Source organism: Phlebotomus argentipes, unplaced genomic scaffold (assembly GCF_947086385.1).
Source record: "Phlebotomus argentipes unplaced genomic scaffold, Phlebotomus argentipes genome assembly contig_15, whole genome shotgun sequence".
Lineage (NCBI taxonomy): Eukaryota > Metazoa > Arthropoda > Insecta > Diptera > Psychodidae > Phlebotomus > Phlebotomus argentipes.
In genome coordinates, this window is record NW_026776181.1 from 11,640,722 (window position 1) to 11,661,469 (window position 20,748).

A 20,748-nucleotide genomic window follows, 5' to 3' on the forward strand; every position below is an offset into this window, starting at 1 on the left:
GCATGTCAAGTAGATCATTTTGCTTCGCCCAAAAGCCCTTGTTGATGAAGAGAAAACAGACAGGGAGGGTATCTCGGTGAAGGGATACATAAAATTGAATTCTGCAGGTGAAAAATTGAGTGGATTTGCGAGTGGAAGCTCAGTCACACGACGGAGAAATGCTACAGCAGACAATTTGATGTTTGTGCAGAAGAGAAGTAATTTTCTTTTGTTTCTCCAATTCCAGGTGAATGCAATCTTCCACCTGTTTTCACCCAGGATATGAATAATCTCGCCCTGTCAGAATCCACTCCTGTGGGAGCGAGTGTGTACCGATTGGAGGGCTACGATCCGGAGGGCGAAGAGATATCCTTTGGCATAGTCGGATCAGATAATTTCATGGTGAATCCGACAACAGGAGAAGTGGAAATCGTTAAAGCACTGGACCGTGAGGTAAACTCCATATGTACACCATCCTCGCTCAGCCCTGAAACCATTTCCCATCCCGGCAGCGCACTTCACTTATTCCCTTTAATTTCCAATGCCATCCCCAAGCTCGCGTGAATGTGTGTGTTGTAAATTAATTTATGCTAAATACACATGCAATTTCACGAACATTTCGTGTGGTTTTGAGAAAGCAATCTGCAATTCCTAAACACAATTTCCCCACTGATATAATTTATTGAATCCTTATCGTGTCACGAGTGACTCTCTCACTCCCCTTCATGCTCTATCAGGCCTAATTGCAAGTGGACTCGCTGAGTGATAGTCAACACTTTATCTAGATCATGATTAAAGTACTGCCTCGTTCAACAATTAATTTATGCACAGTGCCAAAGTTGAAAATCACGAAGTGTTTTAAAGCTATTTAGAGTTTCTATATATTCACCTTCATAGTTTATTGCGATAAATCAATAATACTCTCCTATATTTCGTATCTGAAGACACTGCAACTCTACTAAGAAGAAATTCAGGTTGTGTCATGAGGTGCCATCGGAATTATCCCCATTGTTGCCTTCCTCGACAGATCCTTCCCTGTCTCTCTATATTATTCATTTAATTTCCCCTCGGACGCTGTGGTGCACACATGAAATGATGGTATAATTCATTGTTGGTAATTTGTATTCGAATCAGGATCAGGACACACTCCACTTCCTCGTCACCATCAAGGATAAAGTGAACAGTACATGGGAATCTCAGAATGATAATCGTGTCGAGGTGCCAATCAGTGTTATTGTTCTCGATGAGAATGACAATGCGCCGGAATTTCAGAATGTAAGTCGCACAATATTCATTATTATCTACGTTTAATCATTTTCACCATCCCGAGTGCCTTTGCAAAGGCACAAGAGCAAGCTTACAACACTTTCTCCTCCACCCTTTTACAGCTACTAGAAATTCCATCACACGGAATGCAATTTTTACCAATTCATACCAATGTGTTTTTTGCCACTCTATCTTTTCACCCTTATTCGTTGCTCTGAAAATTCAGCCACGAGAGAAATGAATGGGAAAATCACGATGGATTTTTTTGACAATCTGATGAATTTTTCTGTATCCTAATCAATATGTTTTTTGCATTACTCTGAAATTCCATGAATTCTTGATTCTTTCCCGATTTGCTTAAAAGCTTTTACGAAGGGGTTTTTCGTGTATGTAATTTAAGCTATTTCTTTAAAAAAGAAACCCCATTTTTACGATGCAAAGTAGACCAATAGATATTTTTTTTTATCAACAAATAAGTAATTAAAGAGCTTTAGTTTTTTCTTAAATTAATTTGAAAAACATTTTAATAGTTTTTATTCGAATCTAACTTCAAGCACATTGGAAGAATATTGAGAAAGATATGAATACAAATGTGTATCGAGTTCTGTGAAAAGTGTGCTGCGGTTTATATTCCGCAATATAGGAAATTTCAGATCAAACTTATTGAACCATTCGATTTGATATGCTGTCTTCATATTTACTCAAAATTATAATACAACGCTGCTGAGACAATATTGATCTCTCACTTCAGGTGCCATATGAAACGGAAGTGCTGGAGGATGCGGAAATTGGCACAACGGTTTTCGACAAGATCCACGTTACGGATCGGGACATTGTGGGTGAGAATCTGGACATTACGTGCGTGCCCAACAGCCAGAATCCCGACGCGTGTTCTGTGTAAGTGTTGCAATCTGTTTTGATCACTCTACTGGGGATTCCCTTGATTTCGACATGGACAATAACTCTGAGGACTGGAGATGACACTCATTAATTAACACTTTGAGACCTTTTCCTCACCATCTCTCGTCCTGTGTGCGTCTGGATATTGTTTGGGGGTGAAGCGCAACAAGTGGGACAGAGAATTACTTGAATTATTTCATTCTTTTCTCCCATCCTTGCCCCTGAACCATTCGAGCTGTGAGGGTTTCAGATGGACGAATGAATAGGGATCATTTGAAATATTCTCCAACTATTCCAAGGGATTAAGTTCGCCGAGCAGAATGGATCTTCTCGAGAGAATTTCTTACACAAGATGAAAAATTACTCTCTCAATTCCCTTGAAACTTTCCCACTGTGAAATGTACTCTGTGAAGAGTTATGGTAGGAATTCAGTGTTCAATTGAGATGTTTTCTTCAAATTTGATTGAATATAATAAAGCCATATTTATTAAAAGCATAATCAAATGTCAAGTTGCAAAGCTCAAATTTTTTATTTAATTGAAGTGCAAATAAATGAAATTCGCAACACTGCCTTCAAGACATTTTTCTCTCGCCTTTAACATAGATAATTAAACATTTTGCAGCAAGAAAAAGCGAAGAAAAAGAGCTTGAAAACTCAATTTTCGCACTAACACCAAAACTCCTTTATGTAATTTTTTTCCATTTAAGTTTTCCCTCACACTCGGCGAACTCGTTAAGCGATTGCCGAGGTGGATGTGACGGAGTTTGTCTAATTAAGCAAAATAGAGTTGAACCCATTAATTTTCTATGAGAGCCGAGACTCCGGGAGCGCGCGAAAGAGTAATTGACTCACAAGGGTGTGCCAAGAAGAGGGATCTTGAATTTGTTTTTATTTTCTTTTAATTAAAAAGTCAAGGAATTTATTCCTCCTGGGTGCAACACAAGTTCATGAGGAGTACGAGACTCACGGCGCGCGAAATGAAGCTTTCACAGTGCCATTCTGGTGTGTACACAGGATGAAGACAAGGGCCTCAAACACGAACAAATTGCTGAATAAATTGACATCATTCTCTGTCTCTCACCCTCATGCTCCTCCGCTTCATGCATGTTCTTTCCAAAATACACTCCAATTATTTCCTGCTTGTTCCCTGTCTGTGTTGCTTTCTTTTTCCTAACTTGACGCCACCATTTGCTTACTAATTTACATTTATTCCCGCAATTTCTTCTCATGGATAAAGGACACTTTTTCCCGTTCATGTCATCGCAAATCCTTGAGGAAATTCTCTGTTTTTGGAGCGATTTCCCCTTTAAACAACCACTAAATCGAGGAAGGGGATGCAAGAATTGTGAAAGAGGACGACTGATTGCTGTCGCCACAATTTGTCTTTTCTCTTGTTCATCTTGCATTTCCATCCCTTGAAGCCAAATAGGACTTTCTCGGTGCTTCAGAGTTGAAAAGGACATTGATAAACACCCTTCTTGTAAAGTTTTTTTTAGGAATACTTTATAAATATCTGTCATTGTTTTCGAAATATTGCAGACTAAAACATCTGAATTAAGTACGACAGAGATTTGTACTTTAGCCTTCTTTAGTATTCCTTATAGAGTTTTGTTTCTTATTACACTTTTAACACTAAAACCTTGTAGCTTTTAAGTATCTCTATAAAGTTTGCAACTCTGTTGAGAAAACTCCCCATAAGTGAATAAAGCTCTCATCACCAGTGTGTCCATTTTGTTCCAATTTTGCAGTTTCACTTTGAAAGTTCTCCAGAGCGAGCAAGATATTCTTAGGGCAGCTGTGGTGCTTGCGGGCAAACTAGACTATAATGAACGGATGATTTATCAGATTGAGCTCAAAGCTACGGTAAGAATTCACCCATCGAGCGGGAGAGATGGAAGACACACACTCTAGGCGAAGATTGTGTGGTGATGCGTGTTAATTAATTGCAGGATGATGTTCACGTTTCAACAGCCAGTTTAGAGATCAGAGTGAAAGATGTGCAGAACGCTCCGCCCGTATTTCAAGGCTCATTGGCGTCGGTAATCAATGAGGACAGTCCCATCGGGACCCTTGTGATGACCATTCAAGCGAGAGATGGCGACCGAGGACAACCCAGGAAGATACTCTACGAATTAGTCTCGAGTATGACAAACATTCTCTCCCTTGCGACCCAATTTAATTACGCGTGCCTTTGATCTCCAACAGATCCAATGGATTACTTCCTGCTTGACTCCAAGACTGGCGAACTGAGGACTGCCAAGCCGCTGGACAAAGAAGCCCTCCCGGATGCTACGGGTCTCGTTTCGTTGACTGTGAGGGCCCGGGAGTTGGTCGACGGGATGCCAGGCAATGACGCTCTCACTATGGCCACAACTCAGGCGTCCGTCACGATTCGGGATGTGAATGATTCTCCGCCCACCTTCAATCAGAAGGAGTATTTCGTTTCGTTGAATGAAAACACAGCGCCAGGAACTCCCTTGCCACTGGAGATGAGCGTCTCTGATCCAGACGTGGGGCAGAACTCGATATTCTCCCTGAGATTGAATGATGTGTCGGGAGTGTTTGATGTGGAGCCAAAGAGAGTGGTGGGCTCATCTCAAGTGAGCGTGCGAGTGGCCAACGGCACTCTCGACTATGAGAACCCCAACCAGAGGAAATTCATTGTGCTGATAATCGCCGAGGAGACAGACACCGAGCACAAGCTCTCCTCCACGGCCACCCTCACCGTCTCCGTGACGGACGCCAACGACAATCGACCCACTTTCGAGCACGACTCGTATTCCGCCAGTGTGTCAGAGACCGCCCACGCTGGTCAGCTGATTACCACGATAACTGCGAAGGATCTGGACTCGGGCGACTTCGGCGACAGGGGTATCAGGTACTCTCTGTCCGGCACGGGCGCCGAGCTCTTCCACGTGGACCCCATCACTGGAGCCATCACTGTGGCTGAGTGCCGCGCGACAGCCAGACGCAAGCGAGACATGCCAATGAGCGCCTCTGAGGAGGCGGATCTGCTGAACGACGCCAAGAATGTCAACATCACTTATGTGGGCCAAACGGGCGTGCTGCCAGTGGAGATGTCTCGCACAGAGTCTTCCAAGGACTATGTTCCTTACCAAGTGAGCGAAAACGACTATGACTTGCTCAATTCCGCCAGTGGTGAGCATCACAACAACATTCTGGACTCCAGAGAGTCATTTGAAACCACGACGACGGACTTCACAACCGAGTTTACAACGCAAATGCCACCGGAAATGCCTAAAGACACGAGCTCGGGGCCAGGAAAAGCCCCTTGCTTGGATTATGAGACTCATCCTGTTTACTATCTCTCTTATAAGGCGATTGACGACTTGGGACGAGGTCAGACTTCTGTGGTTTCGCTTAGAATCTCTCTGATAGACGCTAATGACTCACCACCAGTTTGTGAGAGTCCAATTTATAGAGCATCTCTCGACGAGGGTGCAACTTTCTTTGACCCTCCGCTATTCGTCAAGGCTCGGGATCCTGACGCAATGTCTGACATCGCTTACAGAATCATAGGTAATTGAAAACTAAATTACACTTCAAGTCCAATTAAATTGAATATGAACTCATTTGTGCTCTTTGTCTTAAACTTTCAGGTTCTGAAGCCATACAATCACTTTTCCTGATCGATAAGCGCTCGGGTCAGCTAAGCATTGCAAAGAACGTGACGTTGGATGTGAACCACATCCATTCTGAGAATGTTCGATTCCCGGTTGAGGCGAGCGATGGTCTGTTCACGACCCTTTGCGATGTTAACATTACAATCAGAGATGTTAACAATCACGCTCCTCAATTCACGAGAGACAATTATGTGGTGACAATTGCTGAAAACTCGCCAATTGGGTCAATTGTTGAGCGAGTGATGGCTGAGGATTTGGATACAGGGATCAACGCAGAAATCCGCTATCGGCTACAATCGGGCAGTTTTGATGACTTCGCCATTGATAACCGAACGGGAGTGATTTCTATAGCGCGCAAGCTGGACTTTGACCGTCGAAACACATATCAAATGGAAGTTGTTGCTGCGGATTTGGGTACTCCCAGTCTCTCAGGCTCCTGCACAGTGACTGTGAGTATTCTGAACAGCAACGACAAGGCGCCCTACTTCACGCCAGCCACACAGAGGGCAGAAATCGCTGAGGACGCGGCTGTTGGGACTATCGTGCACACTCTCGTGGCAATCGATCCCGACATTGTGAGCCGAGAGGCGCTGGATTACGCTGCCACAGAGCCCATCACGGCTGTGGACAAGGACGGCAAGGAGGTGGTGACGGGCAGTGACGAGTTTAAGGACGTCTTCAGCGTGGACAAGCATGGGAATGTGCGGGTGAATAAGCTGCTGGACAGGGATCTATTCGCGGTGATTCGCATCACCGTCCTGGTGACGGATACCACTGCCCCATCAATTCAGCAGGGCCGAGGACTCCTCGTCATCACCATTATCGATGTCAACGAAATGCCGCCGGTGAGTGACATAAATAATTCAGTCAATTACACAGGACGGAGATTTTCTATTCTATTCTGAGCATTCGGAGACAATTTTCACACGCCCAATTTCAGTGAATTGACCAGGAATGAGACGAACTTTTCCCTCAGACTCCACAATGACGTAGTTTCCACTAGAATTTTCACTCTTCTTCGCAATGATTTTGAATCTTTCTTCAATCGATGGTCGATTCTGGCACATTGGCAAGAAGGTTTCCAGGGCATTTCGAATTATTCTGACTGGCAGTTTGGGTAATTCCATCAGAAGTGTCCAAAAGTAGTTCAAAATCCTTTTGATTGCCGCCCATATTGACTTTCTGGGCATGATTTCAGTGGTAACTTCGACCCTCTTCTCGCAGATTTTAGATAGTACTTCGTTCTTCACTTCGTTATAGCGCTCTCTTGAGAGTGTTGTGCCCAATTCTTTGACACTGTTTCGCAGTTCTTTGAGATAGCCGTGGAAAATGGTGCACGCTTTGATTGTGAGATGGGAAATAAAGACCTCCATAGCGACAGTTGAGATTATTTTTAACAGCTCAACATACGGAGGATGAATCATCGCAATATAGGATGCACAGATTCCCATCTTCAGGAATATATCCCTCATCTTAGCAGTGCAAATGAGCGATTTCAGAATCTTTGGGTTCTTTTCACAAGCGATGCTTGGCCTGAAATTGTGAAAAGATGCCGTTGTTTAATAATAAATAGATTTGTAGTAGGAAAAGTGTAATATTTACAGTGTTAAAAGCAGGATAAAGAGTGTTAGAAAGCCAGAAGAAAAATACAGCACAACCAAAATGCTGTGCAAAATTTTGTGAAAACTCTCGAAGTTAGATACTTTTAAGCTGCTGGGTAAATTCACAGTCAACTCCTGCGAAAGAATGGAAAATGAAGCGATTGAGAAAATTGCCACGGTCTAAAGTAGACTTAATCACACCTCAAAGTCTTTCTGGAGATTGTAGAGAGGACACCAATTAAGAAAGAAGATACTTATCCAGCCAATGTTCAGAAGAATCATCACCAAATTGCCTCTTGAGGCCAAAATTCTCAAAAATTGACCCTCCATTTGCCCAAAGATTTCACTGGGTGAAACAAAACCACCGTCCAAATTTTCATGTTGCTCAGATTTTTCTCCACTGGCAATAAAATATTAATTAAAATTTTACTCCCTGTGGCTTTAGAGCGGCCCTTAATTCACCACTTTTCACTCACTTCCTTCCCCCTCGCGCCGAAGGAGGATTTTCTCAGTGGGATAATTTTCATATTTCCCTTGTCTTCACCCGACAAAGGCCGTCTAATTAATTTTTCACCCAGATTTCGTGCAGCGCAAAAAGCTTTTGCTCAAGATATCTTTGTCTCTCAGGTCTTTGCCGCCCCTTGGTCACCGACAGAGCCGAAGTACACGTTCCAAATGAGGGAGGAACAGCCCGTGGGTGCCATTCTGACCACCCTTCAGGCCACAGACGCGGACTCAACAGTTGGCAAATACCAATTGGAGCATGGAAATGATTTCTTTGACATAGACGAAATCACTGGTGAGTTCATTTACATTTTACATCCACCCAATTCACTCCAACCACCTTTCTCTTTGTTTGAACAACCGTGCCGTCTGTGGCTGATTGCTCGCTAAGCCTGTAATTTTTGCTGGCGGAGTTGAGAGATTTGATTTAAAATTCCCTTAATTACAGTCACTCCCCTTTGATCTCTCAGGGAAAGTAATCAATGGTAATGCCCAGAAATGCAAATTGCACATAAAGCTCATCCCTTTCGGCTGAATTCAATGTTGCAATTCCGCTTGACTTTTACAAATTCCCCCCTGAAATAGGAATTAATATGCATGTTCAGTCACATATTTCCAGTAAATGCCAATTTATATATTGAACATTTTCCATTTTCTACCCCGAACAGGAATAATACGCACAAAGGCTCGTATTGATTACGAGAGTATCAAAAGTATCCACTTCAACGCTACAGTAACAGATACAGGAATTCCTCAACTCACCTCCACCGCCATGATCACAGTAGACGTGATAAATGAGAATGACAATGATCCGGAGTTCAATGAGACGGAGTATCGCTTCGAAGTGCCTGAGAATTCTCCACGGGGCACAATTATTGGGCGCTTGGAAGCTTCAGATGCTGACGATGGAGCCTTCGGAGAGGTTGTCTACAGCTTGGTTGGAGAGCAGAGCTCTCTGTTCAGTATTGATCCGGACACAGGAGTGATTGTGGTGCAGGACTCTTCGGGATTGGATCGCGAGCGCGAGCCTGAGATCTCAATTACCGCTGTGGCGATGGACAAGGCGCCCTCGCCAACCAGGCGTTCGACAGCCATTCCAGTGCACATTCGAGTGAAGGATGTGAACGACAATGCGCCAGTTTTCACGCAAAACAAGTATCAAGCCACGGTGGCTGAGAATGCCGCCCTGAATCCGCCGGCTGCCATCCTCCAAGTCACAGCCACGGATCCTGACGAGGCGGATTCCGGCACAGTCAAGTATTTTATCTTGTCCGGGAACGACGCTGGTATGTTCAGACTGGACGCCAGCACAGGTATTCTCTACCCAGCCATTGAGTTGAGCCATAAGAAAGGTCACTATCAGCTTCTGGTTGAGGCTCGAGACGGCAAGGGAACTGGGCCGTATTCAGACACCGCGGAAATCGCCATTGAAGTGAGCAGTGTCAATCAGCATCGCCCGGTGTTCATCATGCCAGCTCTGAACAAAGCCCTCATAGAGATTCCATTCAATGTCGTGGAGCCTGAGTATCTCGTGATGACAGTGAAAGCGACGGACGAGGACAGCGGTCTGGATGGGAAGGTGACATATCATCTTCAGGTGAACAACGACAATATTCAGGAGACTGATGAGTTCGCCATTGACGAACTGTCTGGGGAATTGAGAACCAGAAAGCAATTGGAGCGGAAGAAACAGTCCAAATACGAATTGATTCTCGTAGCCAGAGACCGTGGCCGACCGAAGCGCTTCGAGACACTCAGATTCCTCACCATTCTCCTAGTGGACATCAATGAGAATCGCCCAGAATTCCCAGACGCCTCCAATCCGTATAAATTCCAAATCTCCGAGAACCGCGAAAGAGACGTGCGAATCGGGAAGATTCAGGCAATGCTCCAGGATCGCAGTCACGATGATCCGCCCACGATTTACTATTACATTATGCTGGGCAACGAAGAGGGCGCATTCTACATCGACAAGACCAGCGGAGATGTCTTCACGAATAAATCCCTCGACCGAGAGACCACAGACAAGTACATGCTGTTCATTTTGGCCAGCAAGAAGCCTGACATGGTAATCACGGACGACGACCGAGCGGCATATTCTGTGAAGGCATTGGAGAGGGACAGCACAGTGGCCAAAGTGGAGATCAAAGTGCTGGACATCAACGATAATCCGCCCGTATTTGCACCAGAAGTAAGTGCTTTTGCAATGCAACTCTCCCAAAAATTGTGTGACACTCTCTCTTTCACAGATTTACTACGCGGGCATCAGCTCAAAAGCCTCAATCAACGAATTGGTCACACTGCTCAACATCACAGACAACGACAAGGAGGAAAATGCGACAATGGAATTGATAATTGCCTCATCAAATCTGTATAAGTTCGGTTCCAGCAAGTCCACTGGCTCTATTGTGCCCAGTCCATTCGGTGAGTGCAAAACGATGAATTTAGCTAGTTCCAAATAGAAGCTGAGCACAACAGAAGCTTATCATGATGTTGTTCTTCCAGCTATTTCCAAGGATGGACGTCTCACGACAGCCACTTTCATGGCGGAATACAATCAGGACAGATTCATATTGGAGATTATCGCAAAGGAACAGGAGCCGCCGGAGCGGACGGCCAAAGCCACAGTTCACGTGTGGATCTTCAACCCAGAGCAACTCATAAGAGTGATTCTGTCGCGTCCGCCGTCGGAGGTGAATCAGGAGCAGAATGAGATCATCCAGGAGCTGTCTAACGCCACACAGAAGAGAATAATTGTGGACGACATCCGATACCATGTGGACGGCATGGGTAGGATTCGCATGGATTGGTGCGACCTGTACTTCCACGCCGTGGATCCCGAGAACAAGGCGATCGTTCCCGTCGAAGAGGTGCTGAAGGTCGTGGACGCGCACTACGACTTCCTCAAAGACTACTACGCGGGTTTCGCCATTGAGAACGTCGTGCCTGCCCACGCGACGTACGTCCAGGAGGAATTCGACCTGGCCCTGGCGGCCCTCATCGCCCTCCTGATCATCCTCTTCGTGGGCGCCGTGAGCTTCATCGTGCTGTGCTGCTGCCTCAAGCACTGGGTCATCTCAATTCCCAGCGAGACGCGCCGCAAAGACGCCCTCATCAAGAAACAGATCATCGAGGATCTCAACACCACGGAGAATCCCCTCTGGATTGAACAGTAAGACCCATTTAGCATTCACAAACGTGACTCGAGAACATGACAAAAACTCCTCGAGCGTAAACTTTCACCACGAGGGAGAAACATTTAATTGGGACAGTTGGAGTGGCAATTAAAAGAATTCACTGGCGGTGGGCATTAAAATAAAAATTAATTCCCCTTTCGTGTAAAGCGAACATCGTCGGGGAAGTTGGTCTGAGAACAGCCACAGAATGGTTATTCTTTCAATTACCACACAGCAGCTCAAGTGAGGTAACATCTTCGAGACATTATCGCTCTAATTGCGCCAGTTTTCATCAGACTGGAAACTAAATTCTGTCGTGCTGCAGCCATTTACCGTCCCGAGAAGACTCAATTTGCCTCGTGACGTCCCAATTAGGATGCAGGATAGCGCGCTATATTAATATAATATTCCAACATTGCGTCTTTTTCCAGTGGCAAAGCATCCCTATAATTAAATGTCCCTTCCTTCTCTTGCCACCTAAACATAGTCATGACATTGAAGAATTTCCAACCATTTAACACTCGCATCGTGTGAAAAATGGAGTGAAAGGAGTGAAAGCACTCGCCCTGCTGTGCTCATGTGGCGCTGAGGTTTTCAGGCCAACTTAATGTTAGCATCAATTTGCAGTCGAAATAATCGCTAGTTTGTTGAACTTTCAGATCATATTTCAGACAATTTTCGACTGAAATATTATCACTGTATTGTCATTACTTATTTACTCAATTTCGCGACTTTTACATCTCTATTGCAGAAAGCTGAAGTTGTACGAAGAGCAGGAGTTAACAATGCAAGTCTTCTCCGAGCCTGAAATGATGAGCATGAACAATTCGTCGAGTCAGCAGGATGGATTGCCGCTGACACTCAACCGGCGCGACTCGTACGAGACTTCGCAGGGCGGCGGAGACAACACGTATGCCACAATCCAGCCCAGGAACATCAGCTCGCAGGTCGGCGATGGCCTGGCGGACTACGCCACTCTCCGGAACCCGAGCGGAGTTCCTTCTGTGAGTGATAATGCGCTCAAAGCCTTCACTGGCAGCTTCTGATTGTGTTCTAAACACTTTCTCTTGCAGATCTACGAATTTACGGGGTCAACATTCCAAGTTCCTCAGCGAGATCGTTCGGATTTCGTCACAGAACTGATTTGACACTACTAAATCAACGCTGCAGAGTCACTGGGCAGAAGTGTAATTGTAGTAAACTTATCCATTAAGTTGTCCGAAACTGGAATTTTTATATCAGCGACAATAAATTAAGAGAATTCATTTATTTATTGAATGTTAAGAAAAGATAAAATATACTTGCGAGAATGAGCATGAATGAATTGTGCGTAAAAAGTCCTTTATATGACTGATAGTAGGTAAATTATTTTTATATAACACAAACAGAAGAAATGATAAGTGCGCTCAGTATCGCATTAATAATGATGAAAAGTCTTTTAACGTGGTAAAATTGTAGTAATTAATTGCGTCACATTTTTGACTAACATTGTATTGTGAATGAAGAAAAATTTATTCTCATGTTGCAGAAGAGAGAAGATATGTTAAATAGTGTTACTGGACTCGAGAGAAGCGTGGAAGAGGCCGCAAAAGTGCATAAAGAAAAATACTCTCCGTGTAATTCTCGGTATATTTAATAAATCTTTTTATTTACCTTAATTCATGTCTTCTCCACTTTCTTTCACTTCCATTTCCTAAAGTTATCTTTTGTATTTTCAGACAATTTTTCCGACGCATTATTGTGACTTTATCATTTCTCTAACATTACATGTGTTTTCGCACTTTTCTTCTCTCTATCAGTTAAGAATTTAAACTATAAAAGTGTTGGAAGTTGATTGTGCAACAAATAAATATTACTCTCGATATTAATTTACTCTTTGCGCTATTTTAATCATTTTTAGCGCATCTTTTACGAGTTAATCTCTCGGGAAAACTAGGAGGAAAGCAGTGTGGAGGATTTGGGTGTAAAAGACAATGAGACAACTAAGGATTTCCAACGAATGGACAAGAAATGAGGATCAACGGTCAAAATCTGGGAATGAAGGATAATTTATGAAGGCAATCCAAGAGTTTTCCGCACAATTTTTGTGGCAATATTGTTGAACTCCTCGCGATTCTCCCGCCACATGATTGCTGCGTCCACATTGGCGCCGGACTCATCGTTTGGCTCTGCCACAGGACATGAAATTCGAGAATTAGTCGCCCAATTGAATGGGAAACAGACAAACTCACCTGCTAACATTGAGACTACGCTCAAGAGTATCTTCTCCACGCTCTGCACCGGACTCCATCGCTCGGCTGACAGCTCATAGCCCATGGGATCATCTCCTGGAGCATGCAGGATCGAGATACACACCCTACCGTCCGCGAAGACTGTAAGAACACGGACATTACCAAAACAAAAAAAAACTTTTCGGACTGAGCCTCAAGTACGCAACTTACTGTTGGGATGGAACATTTCACAGGTGAACTTCATCTTGGGCGGACTCAGCGGATAGTCCGGCGGGAAGATGAGCTTGGCAGGGAAAACTCCGCCCTCGAAGCAGGTTCCTTCCGGTCCCCTGAAACAGAAACAGTCCGGAAGTTGAGTGAAAATGTCCTAAGATCCCTACCAAATGCAGCCTCACGTTATCAAAGCTTCCCACTCAAAGAAGTTATCCTCACTGATGGGGCCTGCGACGATTCCTTCCGGCGGATTGAGGGTTAATTCTGGGGATGTCCAGGATGGCAGCAAAACAGCCACGGAGAGAAATTTTCATGAGGGATGAGTTGGAAGATGCAACGAAAGTATATCTTTAGTCGGAATTCTAAGCATTTTCAGCCTATACTTACGTTTGTATTCTGCCATGAGGCGCCTCAGGGCTGATCCAGCCATCCTGCTGGAGGAATGTGGGTGTTTTTATTGCGTAAAACTAAAAATTTCTCCGCAATTTGAAGTAATCCATGAGAGTTGGACGTAGATTTTTGACAATGCCAAAGCGCCTTATAAATTTACTTGAAGTATTCTGTCTTTCCGACGAAACTTCTGCACACATTGACGACAAATCTTAGCAATGCAATGAACACAACTGAATATTTACATTAAATGACAAGAATCTAATGAAAATTGGAAATGTGAGTATAAAGTTATTTGCACTTTTGGGAAAAAGTAATGTTAAATATTCTATGAAAGTCGAGATGAACACAGAATAAAGAATATAATAAGAAATGTCCATGGAAACTATAAGAATGTCCATAGGAGTACGTACAGAAATCACAATACAAGTTTGGAAGTGAAATTTCAGCGAAGACATTTACCATTTAATCGGAAAATTTATGGAAATTACCGGTTCATCTATCCCGCTTTTTTACAAAAGCGTAAAAGAATACAAATTCAGAAAAGGCAAGAGGTAGGAATAAGAAAAAAGGGAAGGAGATAGAAGGAACAAAGTGCGATGCAATATTTTTTCGTATTTAGCGAAATTTCAGAGAGATACAAATAAAATTCTGTCTCAAATTTTTCAAATACATGCTATAAAGTTTGACACACGCGAATTCGATCCATAAAATTTTTCCAAGAATATTTCAGCGATGTGTCACAAACATTTTGTGTATATTTTTCTATGACTGGTGATTTTCAGATTTTCATATTGTGTCGTCCAGATATTTCGCAAACGCCTGCAAAATGAACAAGTTCAGTATGCACGAAATGGCAGAGTTAATTGAAATTGTTAAGAATGAGCCAATATTGTGGAGTAAACATATCAGAACATATCGTGGGGCACCTGAGAGGGCGAACATAATGGATAACATTGCAATGCGCTTCAAAAAATCACCTGCAGACGTAGAGAAGTGCTGGAGTGCGATGCGAGAGAAGTACAAGCGCGAGAAGTTCAATGATTCGTCTGAAGTGTCGAGGAAGTACCGAAAGGAAAGGTGGGAACTGATGGATAAGCTCTCATTCCTGGATAGTGTCTATGGTACAGCCCCTTCTAAGCCCCCAAGTAAGCCTCAGAACTTCCAAGTCGGTTCTATTGGTAAGGTTGTTTACGTAGTTTGCTCGTGATAAAATTTCAATGCGCTTCTATTATCTTTTAGTGGAAATTCTTCCTGCCCCAAACGGAAACAATGTGACTGTTCGTCGAATCGCCCCAAAAGCGTTGCCTGTGGTCCCCGGCGAAATTGTTGGAGTGGGCAAACTCAAGTTAGCAAACTTAGCAGATTTGCAAGAGAAACCAACGGAGTCACCAATGCTTCCTGAACACATTAAAATTCCTACATACCCAGCAAATGTCGAAAGAATGGGTTCAATAAGTCCCATCTTCCTCTCGACAAATCACGAGTTCATATCTGAGCAATCAGACGCTACGGACTCCGAGAGGCCAGTCTCACCGGTTTCATCAGTTGCTTCTTCCACGCTCTTCCCAATCAACACAATTGAGAATCAGAACGGATCCATTGAATTCAAGATGAGTCAAAAATCGCGAAAAATCCGGAGGATGGAAAACGAAAGACGGGAACTTCTGAACACCCTGAAAGTTCTAACACGTAGCAAGAGCGCGGCAGAGTTGTATGGAGAGTATTTGACCAAAAAGCTCTCAAACTGGTGTACTGAGAAACAAAACAAAGCCATTAAGATGTTCAACAGAGTGATTTCAGAGGTTGATGAGGATTTTTAGATAACTCAAGGATGAATAAAAATCTATATGGATTTACGTTGTAATTTGAAAAGATAACATTTGACATTCGGGGACTTGTCCGCGGACAAGTGTGGAAGTGCCGGTAAAATTTACGCCACATAATCTAGTGGGTTAGACGTCAGAGTGTTTGCATCGTGTTCGGTTGTTTGTGGCGTTTCTCTGCGATTTATCGTGGAAATTCCATATTTTAGGAGTTTTCATCCTATGAGAAAAGTGCAAAGATGTTTATTCTCTACGAGACACCCGCAGGATATGCGATTTTCAAGGTAAAACTTGCGGAAATTATTACTAAAACCTTTGGTGCCGAATTGAGGTTATGATGCCTTAGAACACGTGTAGAAGTTTACATTTTTTGGCATTATTCCTGTTTATCCTGATGTTCTGTGCTTTTTCTGGCAGCTCCTGGACGAGAAGAAGCTGAAGGAAGTTGACAATCTCTACTTGGAGTTCGAAACACCTGAGAAAGCAAACAGCTTGTAAGTAGAGTTTCTTTCTGTGCTTCCGGCAATCGTTCCATTCGTGATTCCGCCTGAGATCTTTCACGGATTTTTAGTATTGCCGAAGAGTAAATTGTAAAGTCTTCACCTGACGCGAGTATCGCTTCTTGAAAGCGCATTTAATCGTGTCGGTTTTACTCTGTACAAACAGTTCTTTGCATGAGATTCTCTGATACAGTTTGAGTTTGATGCACGCTTTCCTTTCTTTCAGGATAAAATTGAAGCACTTCCAGAAGTTCTCAGACACTACAGAAGCTCTAGCGGCTGCCACTGCTACAGTCGAGGGAAAAGTGTCGAAGCCACTGAAGAAGACGCTCAAGAAGCTGGTCAGTGAAGATGTCCAGAACAAACTTCTCGTGGCGGACGCAAAGCTGGGCAATGCCATCAAAGACAAAATGGCTCTGCAATGCGTCTCCAATTCAGCTGTCCAGGAGCTTCTGAGATGCATCAGAACGCAGTCGGAATCCTTGCTCTCAGGACTGCCGAAGAAGGAAATGACAGCGATGGCTCTCGGATTGGCACACTCGCTCTCGAGATACAAACTGAAGTTTTCCCCTGACAAGATCGACACAATGATCGTTCAGGCGCAGTGTTTGCTAGAGGATCTGGACAAGGAGCTCAACAATTACATGATGAGAGCGAGAGAGTGGTACGGATGGCATTTCCCAGAGCTGGGGAAAATCGTAACGGACAACATCGCATTCGTGAAGACAGTGAAGCTGGTGGGAATGCGAGAGAATATGGGACAGACGGATCTGTCGGATATTCTGCCGGAAGACGTGGAGGAGAAGGTGAAAGAAGCCGCTGAGATATCGATGGGCACGGAGATATCAGAGGAGGACATTCTCAACATTCAGCAACTGTGCGATGAGATAATCTCCATCAATGAGTACAGAACACACTTGTTCGACTATCTCAAGACTCGCATGTTCGCCATAGCGCCAAATCTCACAGTTTTAGTGGGAGAGTCAGTTGGAGCGCGTCTTATTTCCCATGCTGGATCTCTCGTGAATCTGGCAAAGCATCCAGCGTCGACAGTGCAAATCCTAGGCGCTGAGAAAGCGCTTTTCAGGGCACTGAAGGCGAAAAAAGACACTCCCAAGTACGGATTGATTTATCACGCCCAACTTGTGGGTCAAGCCAGCGCCAAGAATAAGGGAAAGATTTCCAGATCGCTGGCGGCAAAAGCAGCGCTTGCAACAAGGGTGAGTTTTCTTTTATTGTGCAAAGGATATTTACGATTCGTTAATTACCGTAACGAAACGTAAATACCTCCCTAACATATTTCATTATGTTTTTATATAAATGATGATATCGATCCATGGTTTCGCTTTTGAGAATGACTCTGAGAGCATGATTATCTCACTGTTCACTTGGCTGTCTGATTCTATCTTTAGACACTGCCTATATTTTGTGCACGATGTGGTAAGAGATTCAATTCTGAACGTCTTCTCTCACAGGTTGACGCTTTTGGGGAGGATGTGAAGTTCGAATTGGGTGCTGAGCACAAGGCGAAGCTGGAGTCTCGCTTGAAATTCCTCGAACAGGGCAGTCTTCGGCGATTGTCCGGCACGGGCAAGGCGCAGGCCAAATTCGAGAAGTACCAGGGAAAGAGTGAGATCAAGACGTACGAGTCTGCGTATGACAGCACTCTGCCGACGAGCAGCAAGAAGCGAAAACATTCGGAGAACGCGGAAGAGACGCCCAAGAAGTTGATTGAGGAGATCCAAGAGGAGGCCGAAGGATCGCAGGAGTCGCCCAAGAAGAAGAAGAAAAAGAAGAAGGCCGCCGAGGAGGAGGAAGTCGAAGTGCCGGCGCCCAAGAAGGTGAAGGTGGAGGCGCAGGAGGAGCCAGCCGAGGAGGTGGTGGAGAAGAAGAAGAAGAAAAAGAAGAAATCCAAGACGGAGGACGAATAAATTTGGCTCTTCTAATTCTCTAAAAGTCGAAATTATGCAAAATGACCGTCATATTTTAAATGGCGAGCGCCTGAGAGATTGTGAAGTAGCGAGGAAATATAAATTCAGCCGGAAAATGAATCAAGGAGGAACAATAAAGAAAATGAAAATGGTCCGAAGTGGAAATTCTCCTTCAGCCCATGTGTTCTGGATGAGAGCGGCGGGCGAGAGATGGGCTTCCCGGGCGGGATTTTGGAGTCCTCGAGCGCGATTGCCGAGCGAGAGAGTGTGAGAATAAGCAATGGAAATAACCGTTGAGGATTAATATTTGATGTGAATTGTTCTCTCTTCCTGCGCCCCGCGCCAGCTCTTCGTGACCGCCGTCTTGGCGGCGGCAGAAGAATATGTAATAAAAAAAAAGCTGGCAGTGGAGAAGGAAAAACCAATTGTATATTGCGTTTTGTGTGCAAATCTTAAATTCAATTTTATTGCAGGCTTCCCCTCTAAATTATTGCAGCGTTATTTTTTATTGCACTTTTCAATCATTTGCAATATATTGCCGAGTCCGCCCGCGCCCGCAGGGTGAATTTGGGGCTGGAAAACGGCCCTGGGGGCGGCAGAAGACAATAAAAATCTTATTACGAGCTCCTTTGCACTCTGCTCGCATTCTTCACATCTCCTCTTCGGCCTTCCACCCTCACTTTTCACCATCCGCAGGGATATTTCATCCACTCTCTGCTTTTTTCCCTCCTGCAAAGGATGTAATTTATAAAAATCGCCAAGTAATGAATTAGAGTAGTTTTTCACGCTGTATACAAGGAAGGGCCGAAGGGACGGAGAGACTGGAGGGCAATAGAGTGATAATTGTGTAATTACATGGACAAATTGTATCTCATTTCACTGTCAGTCACTGTTACGAACACGAGTAATTTACAGGGTGGTTGAAATGAAACTCTTCATCCTATCTCATCAGCAGCAGCTCAACTCACCCTCAGTTTAGCATCTTGGAGGAAAAGTGATGAAGTTATTTTTCACAGCACAAGCACTAGAAGCACTCTAATGTGCAAAAGTTATTCTCAACTCTTCTCGCTTTTTCTTACATCACCCAGAATATTGAACAGTTCTAATTGTAATCGTGCAGAAATGACATTTTATCATTTAATTAATAACAACTCACGGAGAATTAAAAGACATCGATTAGTATCTAGATATAATTCTAAGATAAAATGATGTTATTTTGATCAAGTATTATATAAAATATAATGCAAAGTCAGTGTACTTAGTATAAAAGTTTATTTTCGCCATCGAAACATTCTGGAAAATTGACATTCTTAATCTAATGTGGGATTCCAAAGAGGAAATGGGATATGGAGTGTTTTTGGGTCAATGTGAAGTGACTTTTGAACACCTGTCGGTTTTTCACTGACCGATATTGATTTCCCAATTTTTTCTAATCTTCCTTATCAATTATTGAAATGTTGGAAAACCATTAGAGCCATTTTCTCTTCGGAGCGTCAAAAATATAGTTTTATCTACTGAAATTGAAATGAATTTCACCAGCTTTCTTGGTGAGAAATGCTAAGACTCTTGTGATCAAAAGCTGACTGAAATGAGAAAATCCTGCAAGAGAAGAATAAATTCTTTTGTTCTCCATCTCGAAAATTCATCCTTTGTCCTCCCTGCCTTGAAATCCTCGGGATGCGAGTGTGTGTGTGTGTAGTGTGGAAAATTTCATTGTGAACTCAAATGGTGTTATATGCAAAATACTGAGTTTGTTATCCGCCCTCGGTGCGGAGAGGGAGGCTTTAGCGCGAAAATCCCCACATTTGGTGGAATATGCCCGAGAGTTGGGGCGGCAGAGTGTAAATGTCTTTCCTTTTTTTCGGAGTGGAAGAAAAGGAATAAGATGAAAAGTACATTGTAGAGATGTTTCCTCGCATTTTTGCCATTTTGTATGTTTTATTCACAAAATGGCAAAATGCTTTTTACAAATTGTTTTGTTTTTGTTTTATTTTTATTATTATCTTTGTGCCGCACGTAGAATTTTATTAGTTAGTTTCCTTTCTCGCGCCACTTGTCCCTCCGCCCTTTCCATCTACACTCATTGTCGGCGCTCGGAAAACTTATTCACATAATAATTCTCACTCCTTGGGATGTGCAATGCCTCTCTTAGAATGGGCGGAATAGAACCCGAGATCAAACTCCAGAGCTTCATTCTGTAAGCGTTCGGAAAAGCCAGAGTGTTTATGTAGTTGGTAACGAAAATCTTGAGGTTTTTTTTCCTAATTCTTTCTGCTCTTTTTCGTGATCTTGAAATTTGACAAAATTGTTATAACTTTCCTAAGCAATATAATTTCAAAGGATTTCTCTGAAACGTCTGAAACAAAATCGAGTTATAATGTTTGAATTTATTGTTATGGCGAAAACTTCAGTTATGCTAAATTGTCTAATACTTGAGTTTAGTTTCAAATCGCTTTTGCCACATTCCGATTAGGTCGCATTTTCACATCTTGCCGTAAGCTAAAGCATACGCGTAGCTTATCGTGTGCTTTTCCATCTTATGAGGGCGTGTGGAGTGGCTGAGGGAGCTTCAATAAAAATATTTCC

The 20,748-nt window shown here is 43.5% G+C and overlaps 4 protein-coding genes across 6 annotated transcripts in view; 3 read left to right on the top strand and 1 right to left on the bottom strand.

Annotated features, from left to right (window-relative positions):
* The window catches only part of LOC132261908 (cadherin-87A), a 38,550-nt gene extending 25,611 nt beyond the window's left edge, over window positions 1-12,939 (top strand). For both annotated transcript variants that reach the window (XM_059760938.1, XM_059760937.1), the window contains exons 3-15: window positions 227-432; window positions 1,114-1,254; window positions 1,997-2,142; window positions 3,895-4,009; window positions 4,096-4,288; window positions 4,352-5,686; window positions 5,767-6,635; window positions 8,019-8,190; window positions 8,564-10,086; window positions 10,145-10,319; window positions 10,401-11,067; window positions 11,823-12,075; window positions 12,145-12,939. In XM_059760938.1, coding sequence (XP_059616921.1) covers window positions 227-432; window positions 1,114-1,254; window positions 1,997-2,142; window positions 3,895-4,009; window positions 4,096-4,288; window positions 4,352-5,686; window positions 5,767-6,635; window positions 8,019-8,190; window positions 8,564-10,086; window positions 10,145-10,319; window positions 10,401-11,067; window positions 11,823-12,075; window positions 12,145-12,219 — 5,870 coding nt within the window. In that variant the 3' untranslated portion in view covers window positions 12,220-12,939. The remainder of the gene's footprint in view (window positions 1-226; window positions 433-1,113; window positions 1,255-1,996; window positions 2,143-3,894; window positions 4,010-4,095; window positions 4,289-4,351; window positions 5,687-5,766; window positions 6,636-8,018; window positions 8,191-8,563; window positions 10,087-10,144; window positions 10,320-10,400; window positions 11,068-11,822; window positions 12,076-12,144) is intronic.
* LOC132261919 (ubiquitin-conjugating enzyme E2 G2) lies at window positions 12,692-14,066 on the bottom strand. The gene is made up of 5 exons (XM_059760967.1): window positions 13,903-14,066; window positions 13,698-13,779; window positions 13,513-13,631; window positions 13,303-13,443; window positions 12,692-13,239 (listed from the first exon to the last, which is right to left on the bottom strand). The coding sequence occupies exons 1-5, from the start codon at window positions 13,943-13,945 to the stop codon at window positions 13,121-13,123; spliced, it is 504 nt and encodes a 167-aa protein (XP_059616950.1). The 5' UTR covers window positions 13,946-14,066; the 3' UTR covers window positions 12,692-13,120.
* A 563-nt stretch (window positions 14,067-14,629) lies between these two features.
* LOC132261916 (uncharacterized) lies at window positions 14,630-15,764 on the top strand. 2 transcript variants are annotated; one of them, XM_059760955.1, is made up of 2 exons: window positions 14,630-15,086; window positions 15,148-15,764. In XM_059760955.1, exons 1-2 carry the CDS (start codon window positions 14,735-14,737, stop codon window positions 15,726-15,728), a joined length of 933 nt encoding a protein of 310 aa, XP_059616938.1. In that variant the 5' UTR covers window positions 14,630-14,734; the 3' UTR covers window positions 15,729-15,764. The 2 variants fall into 2 exon arrangements, with proteins under 2 accessions (XP_059616938.1, XP_059616939.1); XM_059760956.1 differs by having other exon boundaries at window positions 14,630-15,053.
* A 91-nt stretch (window positions 15,765-15,855) lies between these two features.
* LOC132262148 (nucleolar protein 58) lies at window positions 15,856-18,320 on the top strand. The gene is made up of 4 exons (XM_059761299.1): window positions 15,856-16,015; window positions 16,149-16,225; window positions 16,458-17,451; window positions 17,707-18,320. Exons 1-4 carry the CDS (start codon window positions 15,971-15,973, stop codon window positions 18,160-18,162), a joined length of 1,572 nt encoding a protein of 523 aa, XP_059617282.1. The 5' UTR covers window positions 15,856-15,970; the 3' UTR covers window positions 18,163-18,320.
* Window positions 18,321-20,748: the final 2,428 nt, after the last annotated feature.

What these genes read in the sequence shown, in the direction of transcription:
- LOC132261919 (XM_059760967.1), bottom strand. Translation starts at nt 13,945, where the DNA reads ATGGCTGGATCAGCCCTGAGGCGCCTCATGGCAGAATACAAAC. An exon ending in GAGTGGGAAGCTTTGATAAC is followed by an intron (nt 13,632 to 13,697) that starts GTGAGGCTGCAT and finishes TTTCTGTTTCAG; the next exon opens with GGGACCGGAAGGAACCTGCT. An exon ending in CGTAGTCTCAATGTTAGCAG is followed by an intron (nt 13,240 to 13,302) that starts GTGAGTTTGTCT and finishes GTCCTGTGGCAG; the next exon opens with AGCCAAACGATGAGTCCGGC.
- LOC132261916 (XM_059760955.1), top strand. Translation starts at nt 14,735, where the DNA reads ATGAACAAGTTCAGTATGCACGAAATGGCAGAGTTAATTGAAATTGTT. An exon ending in CTTCCAAGTCGGTTCTATTG is followed by an intron (nt 15,087 to 15,147) that starts GTAAGGTTGTTT and finishes ATTATCTTTTAG; the next exon opens with TGGAAATTCTTCCTGCCCCA.
- LOC132262148 (XM_059761299.1), top strand. Translation starts at nt 15,971, where the DNA reads ATGTTTATTCTCTACGAGACACCCGCAGGATATGCGATTTTCAAG. An exon ending in CCTGAGAAAGCAAACAGCTT is followed by an intron (nt 16,226 to 16,457) that starts GTAAGTAGAGTT and finishes CCTTTCTTTCAG; the next exon opens with GATAAAATTGAAGCACTTCC. An exon ending in AAGCAGCGCTTGCAACAAGG is followed by an intron (nt 17,452 to 17,706) that starts GTGAGTTTTCTT and finishes CTTCTCTCACAG; the next exon opens with GTTGACGCTTTTGGGGAGGA.